This window comes from Pteropus medius, unplaced genomic scaffold (assembly GCF_902729225.1).
Source record: "Pteropus medius unplaced genomic scaffold, Ma_sr-lr_union100, whole genome shotgun sequence".
NCBI lineage: Eukaryota > Metazoa > Chordata > Mammalia > Chiroptera > Pteropodidae > Pteropus > Pteropus medius.
Genome location: NW_024340701.1, coordinates 991086 through 1012868, shown reverse-complemented (window position 1 = coordinate 1012868; position 21783 = coordinate 991086). Strand labels below are relative to the sequence as shown.

The 21783-nt window shown below is 45.6% G+C and overlaps 1 protein-coding gene across 12 annotated transcripts in view; it reads left to right on the top strand.

Annotated features, from left to right (window-relative positions):
- The window catches only part of ERI3 (ERI1 exoribonuclease family member 3), a 122081-nt gene that overhangs the window by 25241 nt on the left and 75057 nt on the right, over window positions 1–21783 (top strand). For all 12 annotated transcript variants that reach the window (XM_039883960.1, XM_039883918.1, XM_039883933.1 and 9 more), the window contains 3 exons: window positions 5847–5963; window positions 12166–12225; window positions 16617–16708. In XM_039883960.1, coding sequence (XP_039739894.1) covers window positions 5847–5963; window positions 12166–12225; window positions 16617–16708 — 269 coding nt within the window. The remainder of the gene's footprint in view (window positions 1–5846; window positions 5964–12165; window positions 12226–16616; window positions 16709–21783) is intronic.

Below are 21783 nucleotides of genomic sequence, written 5' to 3'. Positions count from 1 at the left end.
TAGGAGCAGGCTGTGGTGTAAATCAAAACCACGAGTGTTTGTTTAAGAAATAAGCTCCTTGTGCATAAAATGTCTTTTTTTTTTTTTTCCCCAAAGGAGAAACTGTTAAGCAAACCATGCCCCATTCCTTGCCCATTGCAGTCCTCACTTCTCAACATCCCCTCTTCCCTGTGGTCAGGAGGTTCCTTGATCCCTGGGAGAAAGGGCCCACCTTTGCATGGGACTTTTATCCAAAAATCGAGTATTTGAATAATACGCATGTTTTTGTCATGTTTTTACTTTTTCTACCTTGTGGTGTGATCTCGCTTTTGGATTTTATCAAACCTTTCTATGCAGGAGCACACACTTTTTGGAATTTTCTGAGGGTGTAGGGAAGGGATAAATTAGTTGTTACTGTCTAAATTGAGAGAATGCCAGTTCCTAGATTGAGAGGGGCAAGCCATGAAAAGTGATCTGCTCATTCCCTTATTTCAGACAGGGTCATAGAACTATCAGTTCAGGCAAAGGAGAATCTGTGATTTAGAAAAAAGTTCTGTAAGAGCACTACACTATTACACCCTCTCTCGTATGGTCAAGAAATTCTAGCTGTCCAACATAAGTCTCTCCTGCTAAAAATCCTTTTGTTGTTATTCTGTCTTCAAGTATAATCTTATCATTGCAGACACTTCAGTTGAAGGGAGTTTGAATACCCTGTAAATAACCTATACATTTTTTTTTCTTGTAATCTACTGATTGTGAGTGTGAAATTTCATTTGCAATGCTGTTTCAGTTTGTCCTCAGTTTATCAAGAGAATTGTGGGGGTTCCTAGTTGAGTAATGAGAAAGCAGTTGCATTTAGAACCTTTGCTCCAACTTAAACCTCTGCTCACTTAAAAAGGTAAAAGAATATTTACTTGGTGCTTCCTTTTTATCTCTGTCTTGCCTCCCCTTAAAAAAAAAAAAAAAAGATTCGCAGCTGGCGTTTTAATTGAGGGAGACAGCAGATATAATAAGTTTGGAACCAAGGATAGTTTGAAAAACCCAGGTTCTGAGGCTTTATCCTTAGCTGTCAAGTTGTGGCCAGTTCCCATCCACCCTCAGCAGACCAGCGTTTGGATTTAGGATGCTCCACCCTTGGGCTGCCTAGCGATGCAGGCAGCTTGTGGGTAGTGTAGAGTGGCCAACTGTCCCAATTTTAGCCCTTAATGTCCTGTGTTCCAAGAAACCCTTGGCTTGGGCAAACAGAAAACTGGAATGTTGGTGGTTTATAGCAGTTAAGGGAGGATGAGAAACCACTTAGAGATGAGAGGCAGGGGATCTGGTGGAAAACGCCTTGGAGTGTTACATGTCTAGGTTTGAATTCTGGTTCTACCATCTACCTTTGTCACTTTAAGTAGATCATTTCCTATGGTGAGCCCTGTGAAAGTAGAGTGTTTTATCTTAGGGACATGTGCTTGCCATTTATTAGCCCCTTCATATGTTTACTCACTAAAAGTTGAGAGAGTGAAGTGTGTGTGCTAGAATGGAGCTGGGTGCTAGAAATGCAACCTGAAGACTCATGGTTCCTGACCTCCCTGATCTCAGAGCATAGCACCATCTGTGTCACTGCAGCCATAATGGAGGCTTTTCAGTAGCAATCCTCTAGGACTTCCTGCCTGGATGGATAGTCCACATTTATTGCTCTGGTAACTTAAGAGCAGCCTCTCTTCCTAGTAGATAGTAGACTGAGCCCCCTAAAAACAATCTTTCAGACTAAAAGAATCAGATACTTCTTGACCCTTTAGATTTTGAAAGCTGCTAGTCTTACTCTTTTTAAATCTCATTTTCCTTATTTGGAGTCCCAGCTCTGTTCCTTACTAGCAGTATAACCTTGGGCAAGTGACAACTTTTTGGGGGGCCTTGATTTATTCCTAAAATAGGGATAATAATGATTCCCACCTCATGAGTTGTTAGGAGGATTCATTGAGCTCATTTCTGTTAAATATTTAGCAGATTGTCTGCCGCATAGTAAGCAATAGATGGAAGGAATGAAATGACTCCATTTTCTGCATGTGTCTGAGGTTTTTGGGGTCAGCCCCTTTCTACCCCTTGCCCAGACTTCAGGCACCTTAGAGAGAGGAGACACATCTTATTTGTCTGTGTCCACACCCAGCCCCTACCTGGTAAATAGTAGCTGCTTAATAGTATTGGTTTGTGACCTGATGATGATTGTGATGATGATGATATGACCTATCTTCCAGGATTAAAAAGGGTAAGATAAGAAAATGTTTTTGAAAGCACACTTTCAAATTGAAAAGCCTTACACTTTGTATGTCCCTTCATGAAGATATTTATCATAGTGCATTGTTCATTATTTGTTCATGAATCTTATCTGCTCACTAGTCTGTGGACTTCTCCAAAGTAGACTGTATCTTATCTCTAAATCCTTCTCCAACACCTGTGCGGTGTCCTGCACACAGTAGATTCTCAGGCAGTTTAATTGAATGCAAATGACATATAAATGCAAGGGATTGTGGACCAATTATTAGAAGAAAAGAGAGTTGGTAAATACATACTGGTTCTTTTCTTCCTGGTGATACCTTTATACAAGCAGATACTCTGCTACTAAAAAAAAAAACTTCCTAGGGATATGATAAGGAACAACAGTTTCATTATCTGAGCAACTGCCCCTGGAGGCTGGCTCTTAAAATTAATGCGATCAACCTAAACTTTGAGATTACCTGAGTTACTTCTCATTATCAGCTGAAAGCTGTTGAAGTGTTTGGCCTGCCCCAGGTGCACTGGCTGTAGAGTTGTGCCAACGTGGTACAGATTGGGCTCCTCTCCCACAAATGGGCTGTCGGGGCCAGTGTTTTGAGGTTCTAGGCTTGGCTGGGTAATATGAAAAGGTAACAAGTACCTAAATGAATTCCTTTCTACTCTGACTCCCCAGAAGGTCTTCTGTCAGAAGCTCCTCTTTTGCATTCTGCATTCTCAATAGCTCAAATGAATCTACCAGTGTGCAAGGTCATTGTTAACAAAAGCTGCTGATGGTACTGAGGAAGGGGCCCTGCAAAGTCATGTTCTGAGATTGGCCATTGATAGTCCCTCTTGGTCTTGGGAAGAAGGCCTAGCTGATGAGCTAGCAACATTGTAGGGAATGTTTATGATAGCTTCAGTCTGCTATGTCCCTGGTCCCCAGGCATCTACCTTTTTGCATGGAGCTGAGGCTAGCTCATTCCTCCTCTCTAGGAGGATGATAACGAGTGTGAGCTCTTAGGTTGATTCTCTTTCCTCAGGGGTGAGGAAGCCAGCAGCAGGAAAGTCTGAAGATTGAGCTACGGTGGGGAAACCCATAGGCCAGGTTTTCAAAGAGTGTACTGGAGATGCTGACTTGGTACCAAGCTGGTCAGGGCAGGAGCTGAAGCGCTTACTATTTTATAATAAATACTAATGAGATTCTAGATCTATAATATCATTTGAGATATCTAAAACCAACCATGTGCTTGTAAAAAAGTGGAAAGAGATCAACTTTAAGCCATAAATTCTTGGTAATAGAGGGTTGGGTTTTTTTTCTATTTGTGTTTGATAGATATTTTTGTTTCCAGAGGAATGTCAACTCCTAATTTCATAATGTATCATGGGCTTAAGAAAATTGAATTTAATAAAAGCCAGAGATGAATGGCATCCTTAAAGGTCCCAACACTTGTCTTTATTAGCAGGACAAACTGCAGGTCTCCAAACACTGCTTCTCTCCAAATGAAAGTTTAAATGAAAAGTACAGTTGTGTCACAGGTTAAATTTCATTGTGGGCCCAGCTAACATTGTTAGTGAGGAGCTGGCTGTATTTGTTTCCTTAGACACCAGGGCAGCCAAACTCACCAGGCTGTGGAGCTCTTTCTGTTGGGAAAGTGTTTCTTCTGCTTCGTGGGAGTGGAAGAATAATACATCAGAAATTCAGGACTCAGATGAGTCTGATTCAGACAAACCCCCGCCTCAGAGTTTGCTCTTAGAGATCTTGGATGTCTGATTTTCCAGGGGGACCAATGTGTATTTTGGGGGAGGAGTGCGCCTCAGTTTTGTTTTTCAGCACAGCACTGTCCTCCACCTGGCCTGCTTTGTAGTGTATTGTGGGAAACGAGAGGCCCAGGAAATTGGGGAATTAAGTACCCACCTTCTTCACATCAGGAGGAGAAGCATCACCTAGGCCAGGCAGCAGACTGGGCCTCCTCCTTGTCCCCGCTCTGCCTCAGCCTTGCAGCTTCTCTGCCCTTCCTATCTCAGGGGGCTCCTGTCAGCTCCCCTATTTTGGGGATCACCCTAAAGTGACCAGGCAACCAGAACCGGTGAATTTCTCTCATGAACTTTGACTGCCTTGGTTTGGTCTTCAGTCCTGCTGTAATGTTTTGAATAAAAATAGATGCTTTAAAAACAAGCCCAATAGTAGTGGGTATGTTTGAGGGTGTGTGTATGTGTGTGGGGAAACCTGGCTGCCCTGAACTATCAAGATTGGCCATTTCTCTTTCTGTTTTCCCACTCTCCGTTTTCTGCGTGCAGTCAGGTGTCAGCAGCTTCCCTGTTGCTTCTCCAGGCTGTCCCTGGAGAGAACCAATTTGCCTTGATTTTAGTGATACTGGAAAGGTCCTCTTCAGAACGGAGGACCTGGGGTAGGGATGCCACTGGAGCTGACTGCTGGGACTGTTGAGTGGGCAGAGCCCCCCTTCTCTCTGCAGTGGAGGCCTTTTCCACATGCTAATTTTACTCAGAGGATTTTGCTTTTATTTATTTTTTTTATTATTTCCTATTTGTCTCTTCCAGATGTTTTCAGGGCAGTTTTTTTGTGTTGTAAACTAATTCCATTCATGTTTTAAAAATTTATGAAAGCGCTAATAAAAATGTCAAAGTGGTAAAAATGTTAGCTTTTCCTCTGCTTTGATTAAATTTTGCAAACTGTTTTTGAATATTAAAAAGCAATAATTTTTTTTATTCTCTCTCCTCGCTTTCCCTCTTCTCTCTGGTGCGCGTGTGCTCTCCCCTGCCCTCTCCCCCGCTCTGGTGCATTCCTCCCTTCCCAGGAGCGATGTCTGAGGCGTGCTGCATAGCCAGTGTTCTGCAAGCCTGTTTGCACACCAAGACCTTGGTGCTGTGCATCTCTATTAAATAACGGAGACAAATTAATCTTAGAGACACCAAACAAATTGTCACTCCTCTTCCTTCTCTTCCATTACGTTCCAGTGGACTGGGAAGGGCTGGCTAAGCGATTTGGGTGGGGGAAGCAGGCTGGGAGGAGGAGGGCTTACTGCCTGAAAGAAAGGTGGGAGGGCACTAGCTCCGATTACTTACTCACTTTTTTCCTTTTTAGTATCCCCTTTGGCTTTAGATATTATTATTATTATTATTATTATTATTATTATTATTTTGATAAAAACTAATGTGGAAATTCATCAGCTCTGTTTAAACTTTATGTATAGAAGTCTGAAGTCTGCGTGTTGGTCTGATGGCTGGTTGTCTATATGGCTGGAGATCCAGGCCCATTCCAGGGCAGGGACCTGGGCTAGGGGAAGGGAGGCTTACTTTTGAGAGCTTGAGTGAGCAGGCCTCTGCTGGAGAACCAGTTGGGGAAACTAGGGCAGTTTATACTGCTTTCTTCCTTCCCCTTTCCAGAGACAATGGAGATAGGGCAAGTGTCCCATCCCTGGAACCTGTGAGAATGTTCACAGTAGAAGGGTTGGGATTGTAACTGAGGTGGCACTATTTCACTCAGTCTTGGGTTTGGCCTAGTGAGAGGTAATGAGTCTAAAACATTCTCATTCTTGACTCTGAGTTGTTATTTGAAATAATTGGTTAAAAAAATACTTATTCTTCCTCTTCTGCTTCTTCCATTCCAGGAAATCATTGAGTTCCCCATCCTGAAGCTAAACGGCCGGACCATGGAGATTGAGTCTACCTTTCACATGTATGTCCAGCCCGTAGTCCATCCACAGCTTACTCCCTTCTGCACAGAGGTAAGGGCCCTGCAGGTGGGCAGCAAGTGCTGCTGGACAGGAGCTTTTGGATCATTGGTGTCTGTACAGGCCACTTAGGGAAAGCTTAGGTTTTTATCAGTGGTGAAGGCAGGTACACATTGGACCCAGCAATTGGCTTTTTACAAAGTCTGCCACTCCACCTGGGCTATTCTGGTCATTGGAAACCCAAGAAGAGCAGTGGCACAGTTTGTTCCAGCTTCTCTAACATTTTTCCTTCCTTTAATCCCTACATTTCCTAGTGACTGGACATTTGGAGTCTAGGAGCAGGAGGGTGCTTCTGGGGCTCAGGTTCTTTTCAGTTCCATTTCCCTTGGGGCCCCTTGGCAAGAGGTGAAGATTTTAGCTTTTTGGAAGGAGAGATTTTGTTTAGGTTTTCTTAGCTTTCTGGTAATGTTTCTCTGTTCTTGAGCAAAGTGGCCCTGTGTGAAGCATTGGTTGAGTTTGTGGGAAGCACACCCTGTCACTTAGGAAAGAGAAGGGCAGTCCAGGTGGGGCGTGAGCACAGCCTGACCAAGGCTGAAATGTCCTTATCCTTATCCTAGGCTGGTACTGACCTTGGCCACCTTGTCAGTAGGTTAGTTTTGGCCCCATTTTACAGACCGAAACTGGGACTAACTAAGATGATACTCGCTGGAGGCTCAAAGGAGCCGTTGGCAGAGAGGAGGCACCTCTAAGAGTTCTGACTCTCAAGACTGTTAGGAGAGCCTTCCGTGGCTGCTTTCCCTGTGATGAGTCATGTCATACTCTCTGTGGTGGCTACAGGCTGTGGTGAAATCCAAGAATGGACAAGAATACATGGTGACAGAGGTGATGGGAGAACATGAGTGTTTCTGGAATCTTAAGAATTTGGGGCTGGGATACATTCGAGACTTTAGGCCTTCATTTAGAGACCTACTTTCTACATGTGAATGAAACTGGAGAAAAGAAGTTTTGAGTAATCCCCAAACAATCACCTTGGTGTGGAGGAGGTTGGTGTAGGGCCTGCCTGCCACTGGTGGGAGGCTCTGAGGCTGACTTAGCCCAGATATGGGATCCTAAGGGTTGCTCCTGGGCTTTGTGCCAGTGTTTCCCACTTGATCCAGGTGGGCCTTTTGTTGCAGGCATTCATCTGCCAAAGTGTCTCTCAAGCCTTTTGTGTTCCAACTAATGATGTTGAAGTTCTTGCTCCCTTTGGGATCTACTAGTTTTTCCCCCTTTCCTCTGGGAATTGCCCGTACCACCAGAGGGTTTTAATCTGTGCTTTTTGCCCCTTTTGAAAAATCACCATTTTGATGATGATGAAAATTCTCTTCTGGGAAGAGAATGGGGAAGACTTTCCTTAAACCAGCCATTTATCCGAGCCCTCCACTAGTCTGAAGTGTCCTCTGTCCTCTTCTTCCTCTCTGTGTGTAACCTCCCCTTGGGGTACCAGCTCCATCTAGGTCGTCTGGCATAGACAAGCAGGCCCAAATTATTGGCAAGGTTGCTACCTGTTTAGAGATGGAGCATAATGCTGCTAGAGAGCTTAGCGTGGGCAGGCATGATGCTTGGTAGCATTGGGAAAAGGGATCTTTTTTAGAGCAGGGCTGCTGCTGCTTTTTTTTCACAGGGCAGTGGGAGGGGGTGAGTGGGGTGAGTGGGGAGGAAGGCTTATGAGACTATGATAAAAGCTATGTTTCTTTTTTCTAGAAAATTTCACCTAAGGACGTATATGCATAATTTGGATGGGAGTAGGCATGGTAGTGTTGGGAAATCCTTATTACGAAAGTAAAGATGTGGCTGTGCTGCAGGCACCGAGTCTTCATTTTGTCTCAGGCTTCCAGAGCTTAATACTATCCCTGATCTGGTCCCTGCCTTTTCTTCCAGCCTTATATCTCCTTACTTCTCTCCCCCTCACTTTCCTCACAATCCGCCTCTACACATGACAGTCCTTCTACCTGGATGATGCTCCCACTTTTCTCCCCTAGCCCCTGCTTGTCCCCTAGGACTCTGTTCAGGGTCATCTTCTCTGGGAAATCTTCCCTAAGCCCCAGGCTGAGTTGTACTCACCCCAACATAAAACCGATCATATACATTATACTGTAATTATCTGTCTTCCTACTAGAATGTGAGTTCCTTGAGGGCAGAAACTAGATCTGATCTGTCTGTATCCCATCATTAGGGCCTGGTACCAAGCAAACACTTAATACGTGTTCCTTAACTGAATGAACATTGTCAAGGAATTATTCAGCTACACTTTGCTTCCCCTAGAGTAATTGTACTGTTGACTTGCTCTTTTGAATAAGTAAAGTCTTTGGAAAACCTTGAATCTAATTATTACCCTGTCTCCATACCAGATGGAACTGCTATGCAGAGAAAGGCATGGACACAGAATGGGGGCCATTGTCCTTAGACCTCATTCAACCTGGCAGTAGCTGCCTTTGGGGTAGGGGTGGAGGTCATTCCAACTAGAAAGAACTTTTCATTAGTAAGTATGTGGAACAACCTCAAAGCTCCTAATTTTGCCTAAGTAGCTCCTTTGGTTGGAGTTTCTCTCATGCTCAAGAAGTTCTAAAGAACCCTGGCCTGCTTGTCTGTGTACACACACACACATGAGTACACACATGAGCACATGCTTGTGGTGGGGGATTGGAGAGGCTCAGTCCTGGCAGCAGGAAGAGGGATTCTGCTTTGGGTGAGTCTGTAGCCCACATATAGACACTCTTACTGCTCTGTGTAATGAACGTGTTATTGGCCCCCTTGAGGTCCTTAGTTCTAGTGGAGAGTCTGCCTGAAACCATGGTTCTGACAGAGATAGGCTGGGATGTGTTTTTATTCCTTCCCAAGCCCTTTCCCTACCACCTCTAGAATCCGCTCCAGCTCATTGGATCTCTGTCTTCAGCAGCTGCACAACCCATAGTCCCTGATAATATGCAGTCTTTTTTGTTGTCGTTGTGGAAAAAAAAACCAAAAACAACAAACCAAAAAAAAAAACCCAGAAAAATACCCATTTTGCTAAATGCCAGTAAAGGGCTTTGTCTTGCACCTATACTTATAAAGGGTGAGATTTATTGGTCTCTTTGTCTAAGGAGAAAGAGTGGGTCTGATTATCAGATTGCACACCAGAGACAAGTGCTTATGTAATCAACAAACTGTCTTGGTGTCAGAATACGATTGTGTTGGAGATAAACTGTGAAAGGAGAAAGCGCTGGATGCTGACATGCTATTGGCACCGAGTATCCTGGGCTGCGTCCTGTAGTTGCTAGTGTTTATGATGAAGCCTGCTTGTCGCTGGACAAAGCCCTTGTATGGGTAGGGGATCTCAGTAACCAGCCATGTTATCAGTCAGGGTCAAAAGCCCTTCGCCTTGTGGTTTCCGAGTCTGGAGAAGCGGGAGTTAATCTGTAATCCCTCAGTGAAAGGGGCCACAGAGCACACATTAATTCTTCCTCTCACCTCTCCTGCTTTAAGTGGTTAAGGTCTTTGAGCTCTGTTTAGCCTGTGAGCCCTGGTTCTCAGCTTAATAATACTTGGCTTTGCTCTAGTACCTTTCATTGTGAGGATGTGAAAGCTTTTTACAAATATATATTAACCCAAGTAGGAATGAGCTTAAACCACAGCATGAAAGATTTAAGTTGTGCCTAAAGTAGAACTTCCTAGTATTTATTTTATTAAATTGTCTCTCTTCCTCACAGCTTCTGGTATAAGTCTTACAGGTATCTTACAGGTTGTCAGGTATAGGGACTAACCTTCTTAATTTTACCCTCTTTTCATCCAGTGCCTTGGCAGAGCCAATAAGAGGTAGTCCATCCATGGAGGGATTAATGCAGCGGCATGAGGCCTCCCCCTGGAAGGCTGCCTCTAGTTGAACCAATAGCTCAAGCCCCTGTGTTTCTGGGGGTTGAGTTGAAGTCCTTTAGGAATCCAGCTGTTAACCATGTCTTGCTGGACCACAAGTGTTGTGGGAAGCATGGGGAGAGAGGGAGGGAGCTCAGCTCACTTGTCTTCTCCCAGGCTGATGATTCTAGGATTGCTGACCATTGGGAAAGAGTTTGAGAAAGCCCCAGGATCTCAGAGCCCCACCCCCCACCCCCAGGGTGGGAAGAGTCTGTAGTGAGAGCTCCTACAAAGCAGCACCCCTGATTTTCCTTTTGGTATAGTGATTTTCTCTTCCATATCAGTGATTTTCCTCAGAGCAGGTGCTTCTGGGATACACAGATGCTGACCTAAGTTCCATCTCCGAGGAGGGAGGCTGCTTGGCAAGGGTGCTATTGGTTTCCTGTGTGTCTGGAAGCCCTTTCATGTTCAGCTCATCTGAGTGACCCTTGGTAGGAGCCAAGAGGAGTAGCCTTACCCTTGCCCCAGGAACTCAGACCAGATGTGATACTGGCATACAAGAAGTACGAGCGGCTGTGGGCCCTCTTTTCCAAGATAGTTCTGACCCTAAGCCCCAGCTCCAAGCTTAGTAGCTCAGCCTGGAGCTCAGCCCTGGAAGAAATAAGCAGACAAGAAGCTGGACCAGAAGGGCAGTGGAAGGTACATGGGTGATAGTCATTCATCCGAATATAGGACCTGGAGTTGGCAACAAGTCTACTCTGGACTCTGGCCCTTGCATGCCCAAGACAAAACACAGGGCAACTGCCTGTTCCGTGTGTGGCTCTGGAAGGTGTACAGGCTCTGGGTGCTAGCTGGGCTGGGCATAGGAGAGGGCTGCCAAGAACACAGATTCCATGAGGGTTTTCATGTTTTTCTTCACTGCTGGATCCCTAGTTCCTAGAATGGGACTCAGCACATTATAGGCTTTCCATGAATCAACGTTGACTAAATAAAAGGAGTCTTAGCACTTCAAGATTAAAGCTGCTGACCCAGGGCTCACTCCCTTCCCCACTCCCCACCCCCAGCCCTCAGTGGACTGTCTTTTCTTCTCTTTGGCTCAGGCCCTCCCTCTGCTGGGCAGTTCTTTGGTCTCCCAAGCAAGGAAAGGGTGTGGAGGTGCCAGCCGGGTGGGCATGCTGTGGGTTAAAGCCTTGCGAAACAACAGTGTAGTTAATCTTTCTAATTTATTTTCCTTTTAGACCATGGGAAGTCTGTAGGCAGCAGCTGTTACCCAATTAAAATACAGATTAATATAAAAACAGTTTCTGGAATATAAAATAGAGTGGCTGTGTCCTTACACTTCCTTAAAATACCACCTAATAATGACTTGATGAACTACAGAAACCCACCTAGAGGAACTCAGCGTTCTTAAAATGAAAATTTCTTCCCTAAAAGGTGTGTATTACCATTCCATGTAAGTCACTATGAGAAAATAACCTTCCCTCTTAGAGCCAGTGGTTTCTGTGAGTTGGGTATTTGGTATTCATTAGATGTAATTATAGTTTAATTGGAGTTTAATCTGCCCCCCCAACACTTAAAAAAAATAGAAGTTTCCAAGTAAGCTTTTAATGCTACTCTCTCAGGAAGTAGCCAGGGGCATGGTGGGCATGGTGATTTCCAGCTGGGCCAGGTCTGTGGAGGGGGATCTCCTGCCTCAGATCCTGGAGGCCGTCTATCCTGGTCTGTGCTTGAGGGATATTTTCACTTCAAAACAAAGCAACAAGCTCGTTTCAACCTAGGCCTGACCTAGGTGGAGCATAGGTCTGGAATCAGAAATTCTGTAGACCAGGTTTATACTTTAGGCATTTTTGCCTGAGTTTCCTCATTGGTTAAAGGTGCCTATTTCCTGCTTGGCTAGTTGGTATTGAGGGCCCAGGTATGCAGGGTGAAGGGTAGAGTCCCCTGGCCCTTCACTGACGTTAGAGGGGAACATCGAGGCCCAGAGAAAGGAGTGGATTTGAAATCAAGTGTGCTTGTCCTATGTGATTATTCCCCAAGTTCAATAGGAGCTTCTGTGAAGCTTGGAGGTGAATTTACTTTAGATTGTTATTTATGGGGAATTATTGAGCCTATTGAATAGACACATAAAATCTTTTATCTTTTTCTTTTTTGGCAAATGAAAGCTGAAACAGGTATGAGATGTAGTTTATGTATCCCCATCTTAGGATAGGATGTTGTCGGGAAGTTCACGGTATCTCCTGGGACTTTATTCCCAAGGCTTCCGTCAGGTTCTCAGCCTAACGCAGTACAGGTCAGAATCCTTTACTGTAGAAGGAAAAAACAGAAAGGAAAGGATCCAGTCCAGCTTTGAGTTTTCCACCCATTGGCTCTTTCTTTTTTCTTTCAGCTTACTGGGATTATTCAAGCCATGGTGGATGGTCAGCCAAGCCTGCAGCAAGTGCTCGAGGTAGGTTAAATGACCTTTAATTCCTGACCTGTGACCCCTTCCTGCTGCCTTTCTCTCCCTCCCCTCCTGAGATTGTAGCGTGTAATTTGACTATGATTATGGCTTGATTAGAATAACATTTGCTGTCACATCAGTGACATTCTGTTGAGAGTATTGAACCATTGATCTGTCATCTCCAGCTGTTCCCGTCAGGGTTACTGACAAGATGTCCGAGTGCTGCCAGGAGGCTGGCGGAGGGCCCCCTCCCCTTCCTGTGCTGGCCAGCTCAGGGCAGCTTGTGCTGGGCAGGTTGGGGAGTAGGGGAGCTGAGCTGTGGCACTGTGAGACTGGCCCCGGGGACTGGAGGTGTTTTTGTTTAGCTTTAGTGTTGGCTTCTTGTGGCATGTGAGCACTTCATTAACTCACCAGAACTCCCCATCGATGGCTTTTGTTTGCTGTCAGCTCCTGTAGGAGGTGCGGCTGGGCCCGCTTGCCCCACTGCAGCTTGCCGCAGGATGCATTGTGCCTGTCAGGGGTGCAGAGGCTACACTGGGTAATGATTCCTAATCAGAATAATTACAACAATTGCCTATGTGAGGGAAATCAAATTAAAGGCTTTAGAACCCTTGGCAGAGACCACACTTCTAGGATGTTCTCCTTGGGGAGCTGGAAAAGGTTAAGACGCTGTGTCTTGTGCTCTAGCCTAAGGGAACGAAGAAGGGCAGTGCGGGGCTTAGCCTGTCTCCTAGCCCCCCTCTGCCTGGGGGTTTTCAAGAGAGAGAAGGTTCCCTCCCACTCGCTTCTCTAAGGGGAGGGGAGAAGAGAGAAGGCTATCCCACTGGGAAGAAAAATGCAGACTGAATTTCTTGGGGCTCCTCAGGATAGAGCCAGGGTCAGAGAGACAGCTTTAGGCGCATCCAGTGGCACCCAGTGGCAGAGCATCCCCCCGTCTCTGAGAGTGTGCAAGCCCAGGCTCTGTAACCAGTCAGGCTCTGGGCAGGGTCATGGTCAAGAAACCTGCAGTAGATTCGGGAAAGATAAACTCTGAAGTCTCCCAACCCCATTGACCCTCTTTTTCTTGACAGAAAATTCACTCCTGTAACTGAAGGGCCTCCTCAGCGTGGATTGATCCCTATAAGACCAGACTCAAGGAGAAAGAGGGGACCTCTCCTTACCTATATCCCAAACAGCATCCTCAGCTAGGGCCCGGCTCCTGAGAGAGGCCATAGGCAGCTTGTCCCTGGAATGTCTTGGGATGTCTTGGGAGGAAGATGCTTGTTCTGGGCTAGCACCAAACCAGGGCTATTGGGATTTTGAGGTGTTTTTTTTCCAGTGGTACCAGTTGAGGGGGAGATGTGGGCTTCAGGAGGCATCCTCCCACTGACCTTAGGCCAACCCTGAAGAGAGGTGCTCAGAGGATTCTGAGTCTCACCCAGGAAGCTCTTTCTGCTACTTTAGCATATTTTGTGGGGAAGAGGGGAGATTCCTGGCATCAGCCTGAATAGGGAGTCTCTGGCAAGACAAAAAGATCAGACCAGACTCTGCTTTGTCCCATTAGCCCTGAGTTAGTTACAGAGCTAAAGAGCTAACTTTTTGTCCTAACCAGGGTCCTGCGCAGGTGACCAGGTAGATGTTTGCCTGATTTGTTTGTTCTTTTTTTTTTTTTTTTTTGTCTTTCTCTTTTTTCCCCTCCTTAACTTAGCTCATTTGGCCTGGCCATCCCCTCCTAGCACCCTTGTCCAGCCTGGAGCCGTTAGAGCTAGCAGGAGAGAGAGGGTACAGGAGTGAATGATAGTCCTTCCCTCACCCCAAAGCAAGGTCACTGGATAGACTTTCTAGGCTCCTGAAAACCCATCTATCCATCCATCCACCCATGCATAATCTACCCCTCCATCTACCCATCTATACATCTGACTCGTTTGTTCTAGGTAGGCTCAGGCTGGGCTCCTCTAGACCTTCAGTATCTGAGGATGGGCTGGTCCAGTTGATTGGGGTTGTCTTGATGGTTCTTCCAACCCTTTATCCATTCAGGTGAAGAGGGAAGGAAAAGGACGGGCCTAATTCCAAATGTGGTATCACTTCCTGAATAGGCTCATAGTAGGTGTTCACCAAATATCTGCTGCATGAGTGAATGGCCTAAGCCCTAAGCTTCCGAGGAAGTACCAGTGAGTATTAGGTACTTCTCATGGTGAAGGCCTGGTCTTGCGTTGCCTCCTGACAGTTCTGTCCTATTCTGCTGTCTTCAAGGACCACTATGCAGGTGTTGGGGTACTGGGAGCCCTTGTACATGGGGCACTTACTTGGAGATTTAAGACTGTTGAGCCAAAGTGTTAGGTGACGTAGGGAGCTCCAGGTTTGCCTTAACCTCGTTGTAAGTAAAATCTGCCTTATTTTCTTTAGCCGACCCTGGGGAAAGGATGCATGCGTGCGTGTGTGCGTGTGTGTGTGTGTGTGTGTGTCTGTCTGTCTATCTGTCTGTCTGTCTAAGCAAGGGATTAGGCCAAAGAAGCTGGGGAGACAAACCATTTCAGCAGTAGAAGGTCCAGAATTTAGCTACCAGGGAGACCCTCATACTGAGGAGGATTCTCTGGTACAATGGCTGTGAAGAGGGCCTGCATTGGGGAACAGCTCTGATGTTCCGGGAGGCCCGACTGCCACAGCCATGGAACTAGATCGGATCCTTGGCCCCACTCAAGGACCGCTTCAACATAGCTTAGGCTTCTAGGATCTCTGGGATGTCCAGGGAGCTGGCTCACATCTGCCAGAAGTAGTTTTACTTCAAGATTTCCATGGGCTCTCCATTATCTGCTGGGCACACAAGGCCCTTCACAGTCTGGCTCAACCTAGTCCCCCAGCCTCAAATCCTGTCCCCCCTTTCTATACACTGTGGACTTTGGTCACATTACTCCTTTCTCATATTTTAATTGGTCTGCAAATATCTATTGAGAAGACACTGTGCTGGAATAGGGATTATGACAGTGAAGAAGACATTAAATTAGAGCCCCTGCCTTCATTGTGCTTATAGTCAGTGAGGAAGGCAGGCATTAAGCAGATAACTGCTTCTCAAATACAAAATGATTGGCCCTATGCCTCTGCCTGTAGTGTCCTTTCCTGTGTTCCACCCTGTTAAGCAGACCCAACTGTCAAGCCCCTAATTCAGTTATCTTTATGAAACCTTTATAACTCCTTTCCTTGTAACTGGTAGAGCTAGCCACTTCCTCCACTTGGTCCTATAGCAGTCTGGTCACTTATTCATTGCTCGCATCTATTATACTGTATTATGATGATCTGCCTCTCTCCCCTTCTCAGCCTACTGTGTGGTAGGCACTTAAATACATTATTATATTTAATTCTCAAAACAACCCTGTAAGGTTAGTCATCCTACCTCATTTTATAGATGAAGTAAACTGAAGTTCAAAGGGGTTAAATGACTTTTAAATGACTTCCCATCAGTGATACAGCCAGGATATGGAAGAGCCAAGGTTAGAACCCAGATGTGTCTGACTTTCAATCCTGCGTTTCTAACTACTAGCCTTTAAAAATAATCCTCTTGAGTGAGTGATGTGATCCGATGCACTTCTGCCCCATGCCTGGATCATTTGAAAAAGAGCGATGCTTCATGAATTCTTCATGGTAATTCTCTCATATACTGATTTTAGTATTTATATTTCCAGTGTGAGTACAAATAATAAAACCCATCAAAGGGATGAAGGGAAAGATAGAATATGTTTGGGAGCAGTTTCTTTGCCTGTCTAGGAATCAAGCTGAGCCTTCAAAAGAATCTGCCAAATTTTAATCTTCAACCAGGAGAGGGAGAACATAAATCGGGGGCCAATTATGAGCTTGTAGTGCCTGGAGCAGGCAGTGCTATCCCAAGTCTCAAAATAGGGCTCCCACCCAGCAAAGGGGCTTCTTCTGCTAGACTTGTAGTGGGAATTAAGTTCACTTTCATTTGAGGAATAACTAAATTCATAAGTTTGGTTATTAAACATTTGGTGGGAGGATGAAATGAATAAGCGAATGAATGAACCTGTGGATTGGAGTCCCTGCTAGGGTCTTCCTTTCAGCCAGTTCTCATGGGTCAGGACAGCCTATGTCCGTGCTAGGCTATGCCTTTGTTTGAAGACCAAAAGTATTTGGACTGTCCTTATCCTGTCTGGGGCAGGCTGCCAGGTAATGGGGTGTGAAGGGGCTCCTTTCCCCCAGCGCTTGGGCTTGTAGAATCTTCCTGCAAGTGCCTTCATAGTTCTGAGCCAAGGCTGAGAGCCCAGAGTGGAGCCGTGGCTGGATAAGATTACAATTTTCTCCTGCTCTGATTACAAGCAGCTTATCTGCGTTTCACTGTTGTGGCTCTTCACAGACTCAGGGAAAAAAAAGGAAAATCTCATCTGTTCTTGTTGTGTACTTTTCAGAGGGTCGATGAGTGGATGGCGAAGGAAGGCCTCTTAGATCCAAACGTCAAGTCAATTTTTGTCACCTGTGGAGATTGGGACTTAAAAGTCATGTGAGTATGATAAGGGCTACTTTTCTGGCAGGGCTTGGAAAACACGTTTAAATGTCCAAGCCTACAGAGCGGCTGGGTCAGAGAGTCCCTGGATCTTTGGGGCTGCCAGGGTGAAAAGAGGGTTGGGAGCCCTGCCTTCGGCCTCTGGAGCAGGGAGCGGACAGGTCAAGGACCCTGTTGAGACATGTTGTTGTTGGGGCATTCCTGCCTTTGCCAGGACTCACTGCTCAGGACAGCCCTTCAGTTGCAGGGCTACATGTCATTGCCCTGGAAGGAGGGAGTTAAAAGAGGGTCTTTATTTTTTAACCAAATATATAGTGTTTATTATGCTAAATGCTTTAGAAATAGCAACTTATTTTATAACCGTAGGTACTCTTATTATTTCTATTTTACAGATGAGTAAATTAGGGCACAGAGAGGTTAAGTAACTTGCCCAAGAACACACAGAGTCAGGATTCAAATCCAGGCAACTTGGCTCCAGGGTTCTTTCTCTTAACCATTATACTGTGCTACCTTCTTGTCTGGGATACAAGGCCCTGATCATCCAACTGAGAGCCTAGTGGTAAGATGAAAGAGGGCTGCTTCTAAGAAGCTTCCCAAGTCACCAGCCTCTTCTTTCCTCCTTTGTCCTCATTGCTTTTTCTTCTTTGTCTCCTGATCCTGCCCAGTTATGGAAGACATAACTGGTTCCTTTGCTGGGTTGACACTTCTGCCTCTTGTCTATCCTCATGGATACCTGGCTTCAGACAGCCCCTAGAGGGTGGAGGTGGTGGGGGCACTGTTTGCTGAGGATTGATAGAATCGATACCTATGTGTTCTTTGTGACTGAAGCCGGCAGTAAGCATTAGCGTGTGTGTGTGTGTGTGTGTGTGTGTGTGTATGGCTGGTTGCATGCGTGTGTACTTTTGAACATCGGGTGGCATGTTGGTTGGGGGTGGGGAGTAGTGGTTCTGGAGTGACATTTCCTACCAAATCAAGTATATCTTCTCACCAAGGGTCCTTTTTATGCCTTTTGGATGCTGGTTGTGGAGGTGAAGTTACCCATCTAGCTGGGTCTCAAGCCTGCAGTTGGATACCACCTCTCTAGGTGAGACAGGAAGAATAAGCCCAGCTCACATAAACACCCACACCTCATCTCTCCCCTCCCTGGGTCGCGTACACATACTGGTTGCACACCTCTGGGTTTGCACACATAGCTCCAGAGGATCTCTGCACTCCCAGATGACACTGATTTGTCAGGGAAAGCATACAGGCTGGGCAGACATGAATCAGGAGGGTTCCAGGAAGAAGGTGAGGAGGAGGAAGGCTGTCGTCCTTGTTCATGGTGTCCTGGGCAGCTTTGAGCACTCGAAACAGAGAAGGGGCTTATGTGGAGCTCTGCAGCATAGAAGCTGTTTGGGGTGCGGCAGGATGCAGGCTGATACCCAGAGTTCTGGGGCTCATGTGGCCCAGTCAGAAGGCGCAGTTTTTCTGGGTAGCCTCCCAGGACTCATTTTCCCAGTAGTTTTTTCTGTTTGGTGTGTTCATGTCCCAGGCACCCAAATTTTGGAATCTCCTGTGTTAACTGTGATTGGCATGTATGTATATGTGTATATGAAAGTTTTCTTGTGCATGATGTTGGGAACTATCTGGCTGGGCCTCCTGAGCATGGAGTCTGGCCTATTCTGGCCTGTGGTGCCAGTTCAGCACTTGGCATGGTGAGCCCTGGTAGGTTTTAGAGACTTGGGAGGCCCCCTTGAATATTTACAAGTAATGATGTGATGTAATCAAGAAGATGTAATCAAGAGGAGAGATTGGGTTGTGGAATCCAAGCATATGAAAGGAAACCAAATTTTAATGAGCACGTATGATATCTCATTCATTCCTAACTATCTTCTCTGATAGGAGGTAGTATCTCCCTTTTATAGATAAAAAAACAACAACAACAACAAAATTAAAAACTGAGGACCAAATTGGTAAAGGCACATAGCTAGACAAAATTGAATTCTAAGACCACGTAGCTTCCCAAAAAAAGGGGAGGGGGGTTGGGCAAACTCCGGACACTGGTTTGGGTTTGGATTGAAAGAGCCAGTGAAATTCTGAAAGAGCATGCAGGAAGAAGCAGATGTCAGGTGGCAGGGGTTGCGAGGAGAGCTCTGTGGCCGCCTTTTAGAAGCAAGACTCCGCATAACTGCTGGGAAGGCTCTTAATTAAATGTGTAACAAAATAAAAACAGCCAGAGAGGAAACCTAAGTAGTGCTGCGTGACAGTGCACAGCTTATCAGTGTTCCTGCAACCTCTCATCAGGTGGCTCGTCAGAGCCGTCGCCTTTTTATGTGCCTGGTAAAGGCTGCTGATGAGCCTGACAAGGGTGGTGGTAAACTGACGCCCACAACTTGTTAGTGTGTGACTTCTTATTTTGACATCCATTTTCAGATTTAACTAAGTCTATGGAATTCAGAAAATATTTTCATTCCACACCCTAGTTTCCCAGAGCCGTGGCTCCTCATTGCTGTCTTCCCCTCTCTCCCAAACCCCACTCTCCCCCCAACCAGCTTCACATCACTTTTGCTGGAAAGGGCCTGATTAGTGAGGCACTGAGAAATGGGAACTGAAGTGGCAGCAGAAATCCCACTGGAGAAAAGAAATCTGCTCCCATCCTGACAAAATCATTCTACGTCCATCTTTTGTCAAAGCTGGATGAGTTGATACTCTGGCTTTACGTGGGCTTTGATGCTATAGTCACAGATCCTGCTTAGGTGGGTTTTAATTTAGTAAGTGTGAGTTTAATTTTCTTTCTAAACTCTTAAGATATGATGCTTGTTCTGGCTTTAGTCAGTTTGCCTTCCCTGCCTGACCTACCTTTGCTTTGCTTTTCTAGGTGTTTCTTGAAGTCCCTCAGGGGGTTAGTATTCTTCCACCAATTTTCTCTCTTCTGTCCTTACCCAGGCAGGAATGTCTCTGTAAAGGGGTTCCATCTTTGGCATGGTAGGAGGGTAGGCTGGTGCAAAATGAGGTGTGAGACTTGCACAGGTGCTGCCCTTGAAGAACTCAGATTTTAGCCTATAGCTTGAAGATACAGATTCACCACCTGAACAGCAAAGTGGCTGAGAAGCTAGGCCAGAGCCTTTCCCAATTGTCTTTGGGTCTAAGGAGAGGGGCAGATTAGGAAGAAAGAAATATAGGGTAAGGGTAGAAAAGGAGGAGGGTAGAGAAGAGCTGACATAAGGGCTCTCAGTGCATCCTGGGAATAGGCCCTTTGGAGAGGATCAAAGTAATCGGATTCTGGGGTCCGGGGCCTGCTCAGGGTCTGTTGAGCTCAGCCTCAGTTCTGGAATAGGGTTTTCTTCCCATTGGAGGTTGAACGTGTACATGCTATGCTGCCTTCTTTGTGAGGTGTGCGTCCTACACCCCTCTGTTCATACTGTGCAGATGTGGGTTTTAGAAAGTCTGGAGATCAAAAGCTATTTGCTCACATTACCCAGTACACAGTTTTCTTGGATCTTGGAGGGCATGTACTCGATAGGGACTGCTGAGGGTACCCTCAGGGCTGTAGTCAAGTGGCCAAGACTATTGAAGAGCAGAGACTGTAGTTGCCTGAAGTCCCATAGTGATGGAACCACACACCTGGGAGAAAACTGTAGGGTAGTGACTATCCTGTGTATGTGTGTGTTGCCAGGGGGTAGAATATAGACATAGCTCAAAGGCTAGGTCCTCTTGGCATCATTCAGCAGAGTTGACCACTTCATCCTTTTTAAAATGCTCTTTATCTTTGCTTTTCTTTTGTGTGTCTCCTTTTTCTCTGGCTTTTCCTTCACAGTGTCTTACAGATGCTTTTTTCTTAAATTTTGTATTTCTTAAATATTGGTATTTCTTTGCTCTCTGTCCTATCTGTCTTGTCTTATTCTGTACACTCACACTTACCAGAGTGATCTCATCTTTTGCCGTAGCTTCAACTACCTCTGTGTGCTTATGTCTTCTAATCTTTTTTTGCAACTGAGAAATGGAAACTGACATGGCAGCAGACATCCCACTGGAGAAAAGACACTGCGCAATCTGCCCTCTGAACTCCAAGCCTTCATATCCAGCTACCTATTCTCTATCCCCACTTAGATGTCCACAGGCCCTTTAAAGCTCAGGGGTTATCTTTCTCCCAATACTAGACCTCTAGCGTTCACTCAGATAATGACTGATACCATCTACTCAGTAGTTCTGACAGAAACCTGAGAATCATCCTTGATTCCTTTCTCTAGCCACAACAGATTAATTGCCAAATACAGTTGATTCTTCCTCCCAAAGGCTTCTCAAAGTTGTTGCCTTCTTTCCATCTCCATTTCCACTGTCTTAGTTAAGGTCACCGTATTCTTCTTGGATTATTACAAAAGTCTTCTCACTAGTCTCTGACTCCAGTTTTGTGTATTCTATTTCATTCTCATAATTGCAGCAGATTTTGTCATATCTCGCTTAACACCCTTCAGAGCTTCTCTTTGTCCTCAAGGTAAAGTCACACTGTTTATTGAGGCTTTCAAAGCTCTTGCTTACTTCTCTAGTCTCATCTCTGAATACCGTTTATGCATCCCCCACCCCTGCTAGGTGCTCTAGCCACTTCTTAAGTATCCCTTTAACATCTTTCTCTAGGTGTCTTCCTGGAGAAAGCACATGGAGCACATGTACTTATTCATACATTAAATTGTATCGTAGCTGCTTCTACTTGTGTCTTTTACTAGATAGTGAGCATTGTTGTAACCCTAGGACAGTGCTGGACATGTAGTAGTTGTTCAGTAAATACTTATTGAATAAATGACCAGTAAGTGATGGAGTGGGCCTGTGGAATCCCTGGCAGAGGGCAGGTACTGGGTAGATTCAGGGAGAATGGAACAGAGAGAAAATCATGGGCCTTCCTGCACCAGCCAGAGTGTACGGGGTTAGAGAACTATGCTGCCTATGCCAAGAAGCTCCTGGATTTTCTCACTGTCAGCATTGCATTTTGACCCCTCCGTGGTGGATACTGGATGAGATGTCCCTCAGGCCTGGACCATGGAAGAAGTTTGGTTCTAGGAGCAGTGTGAAGGGCTTTCTCTGAGAGATTTGTGCCT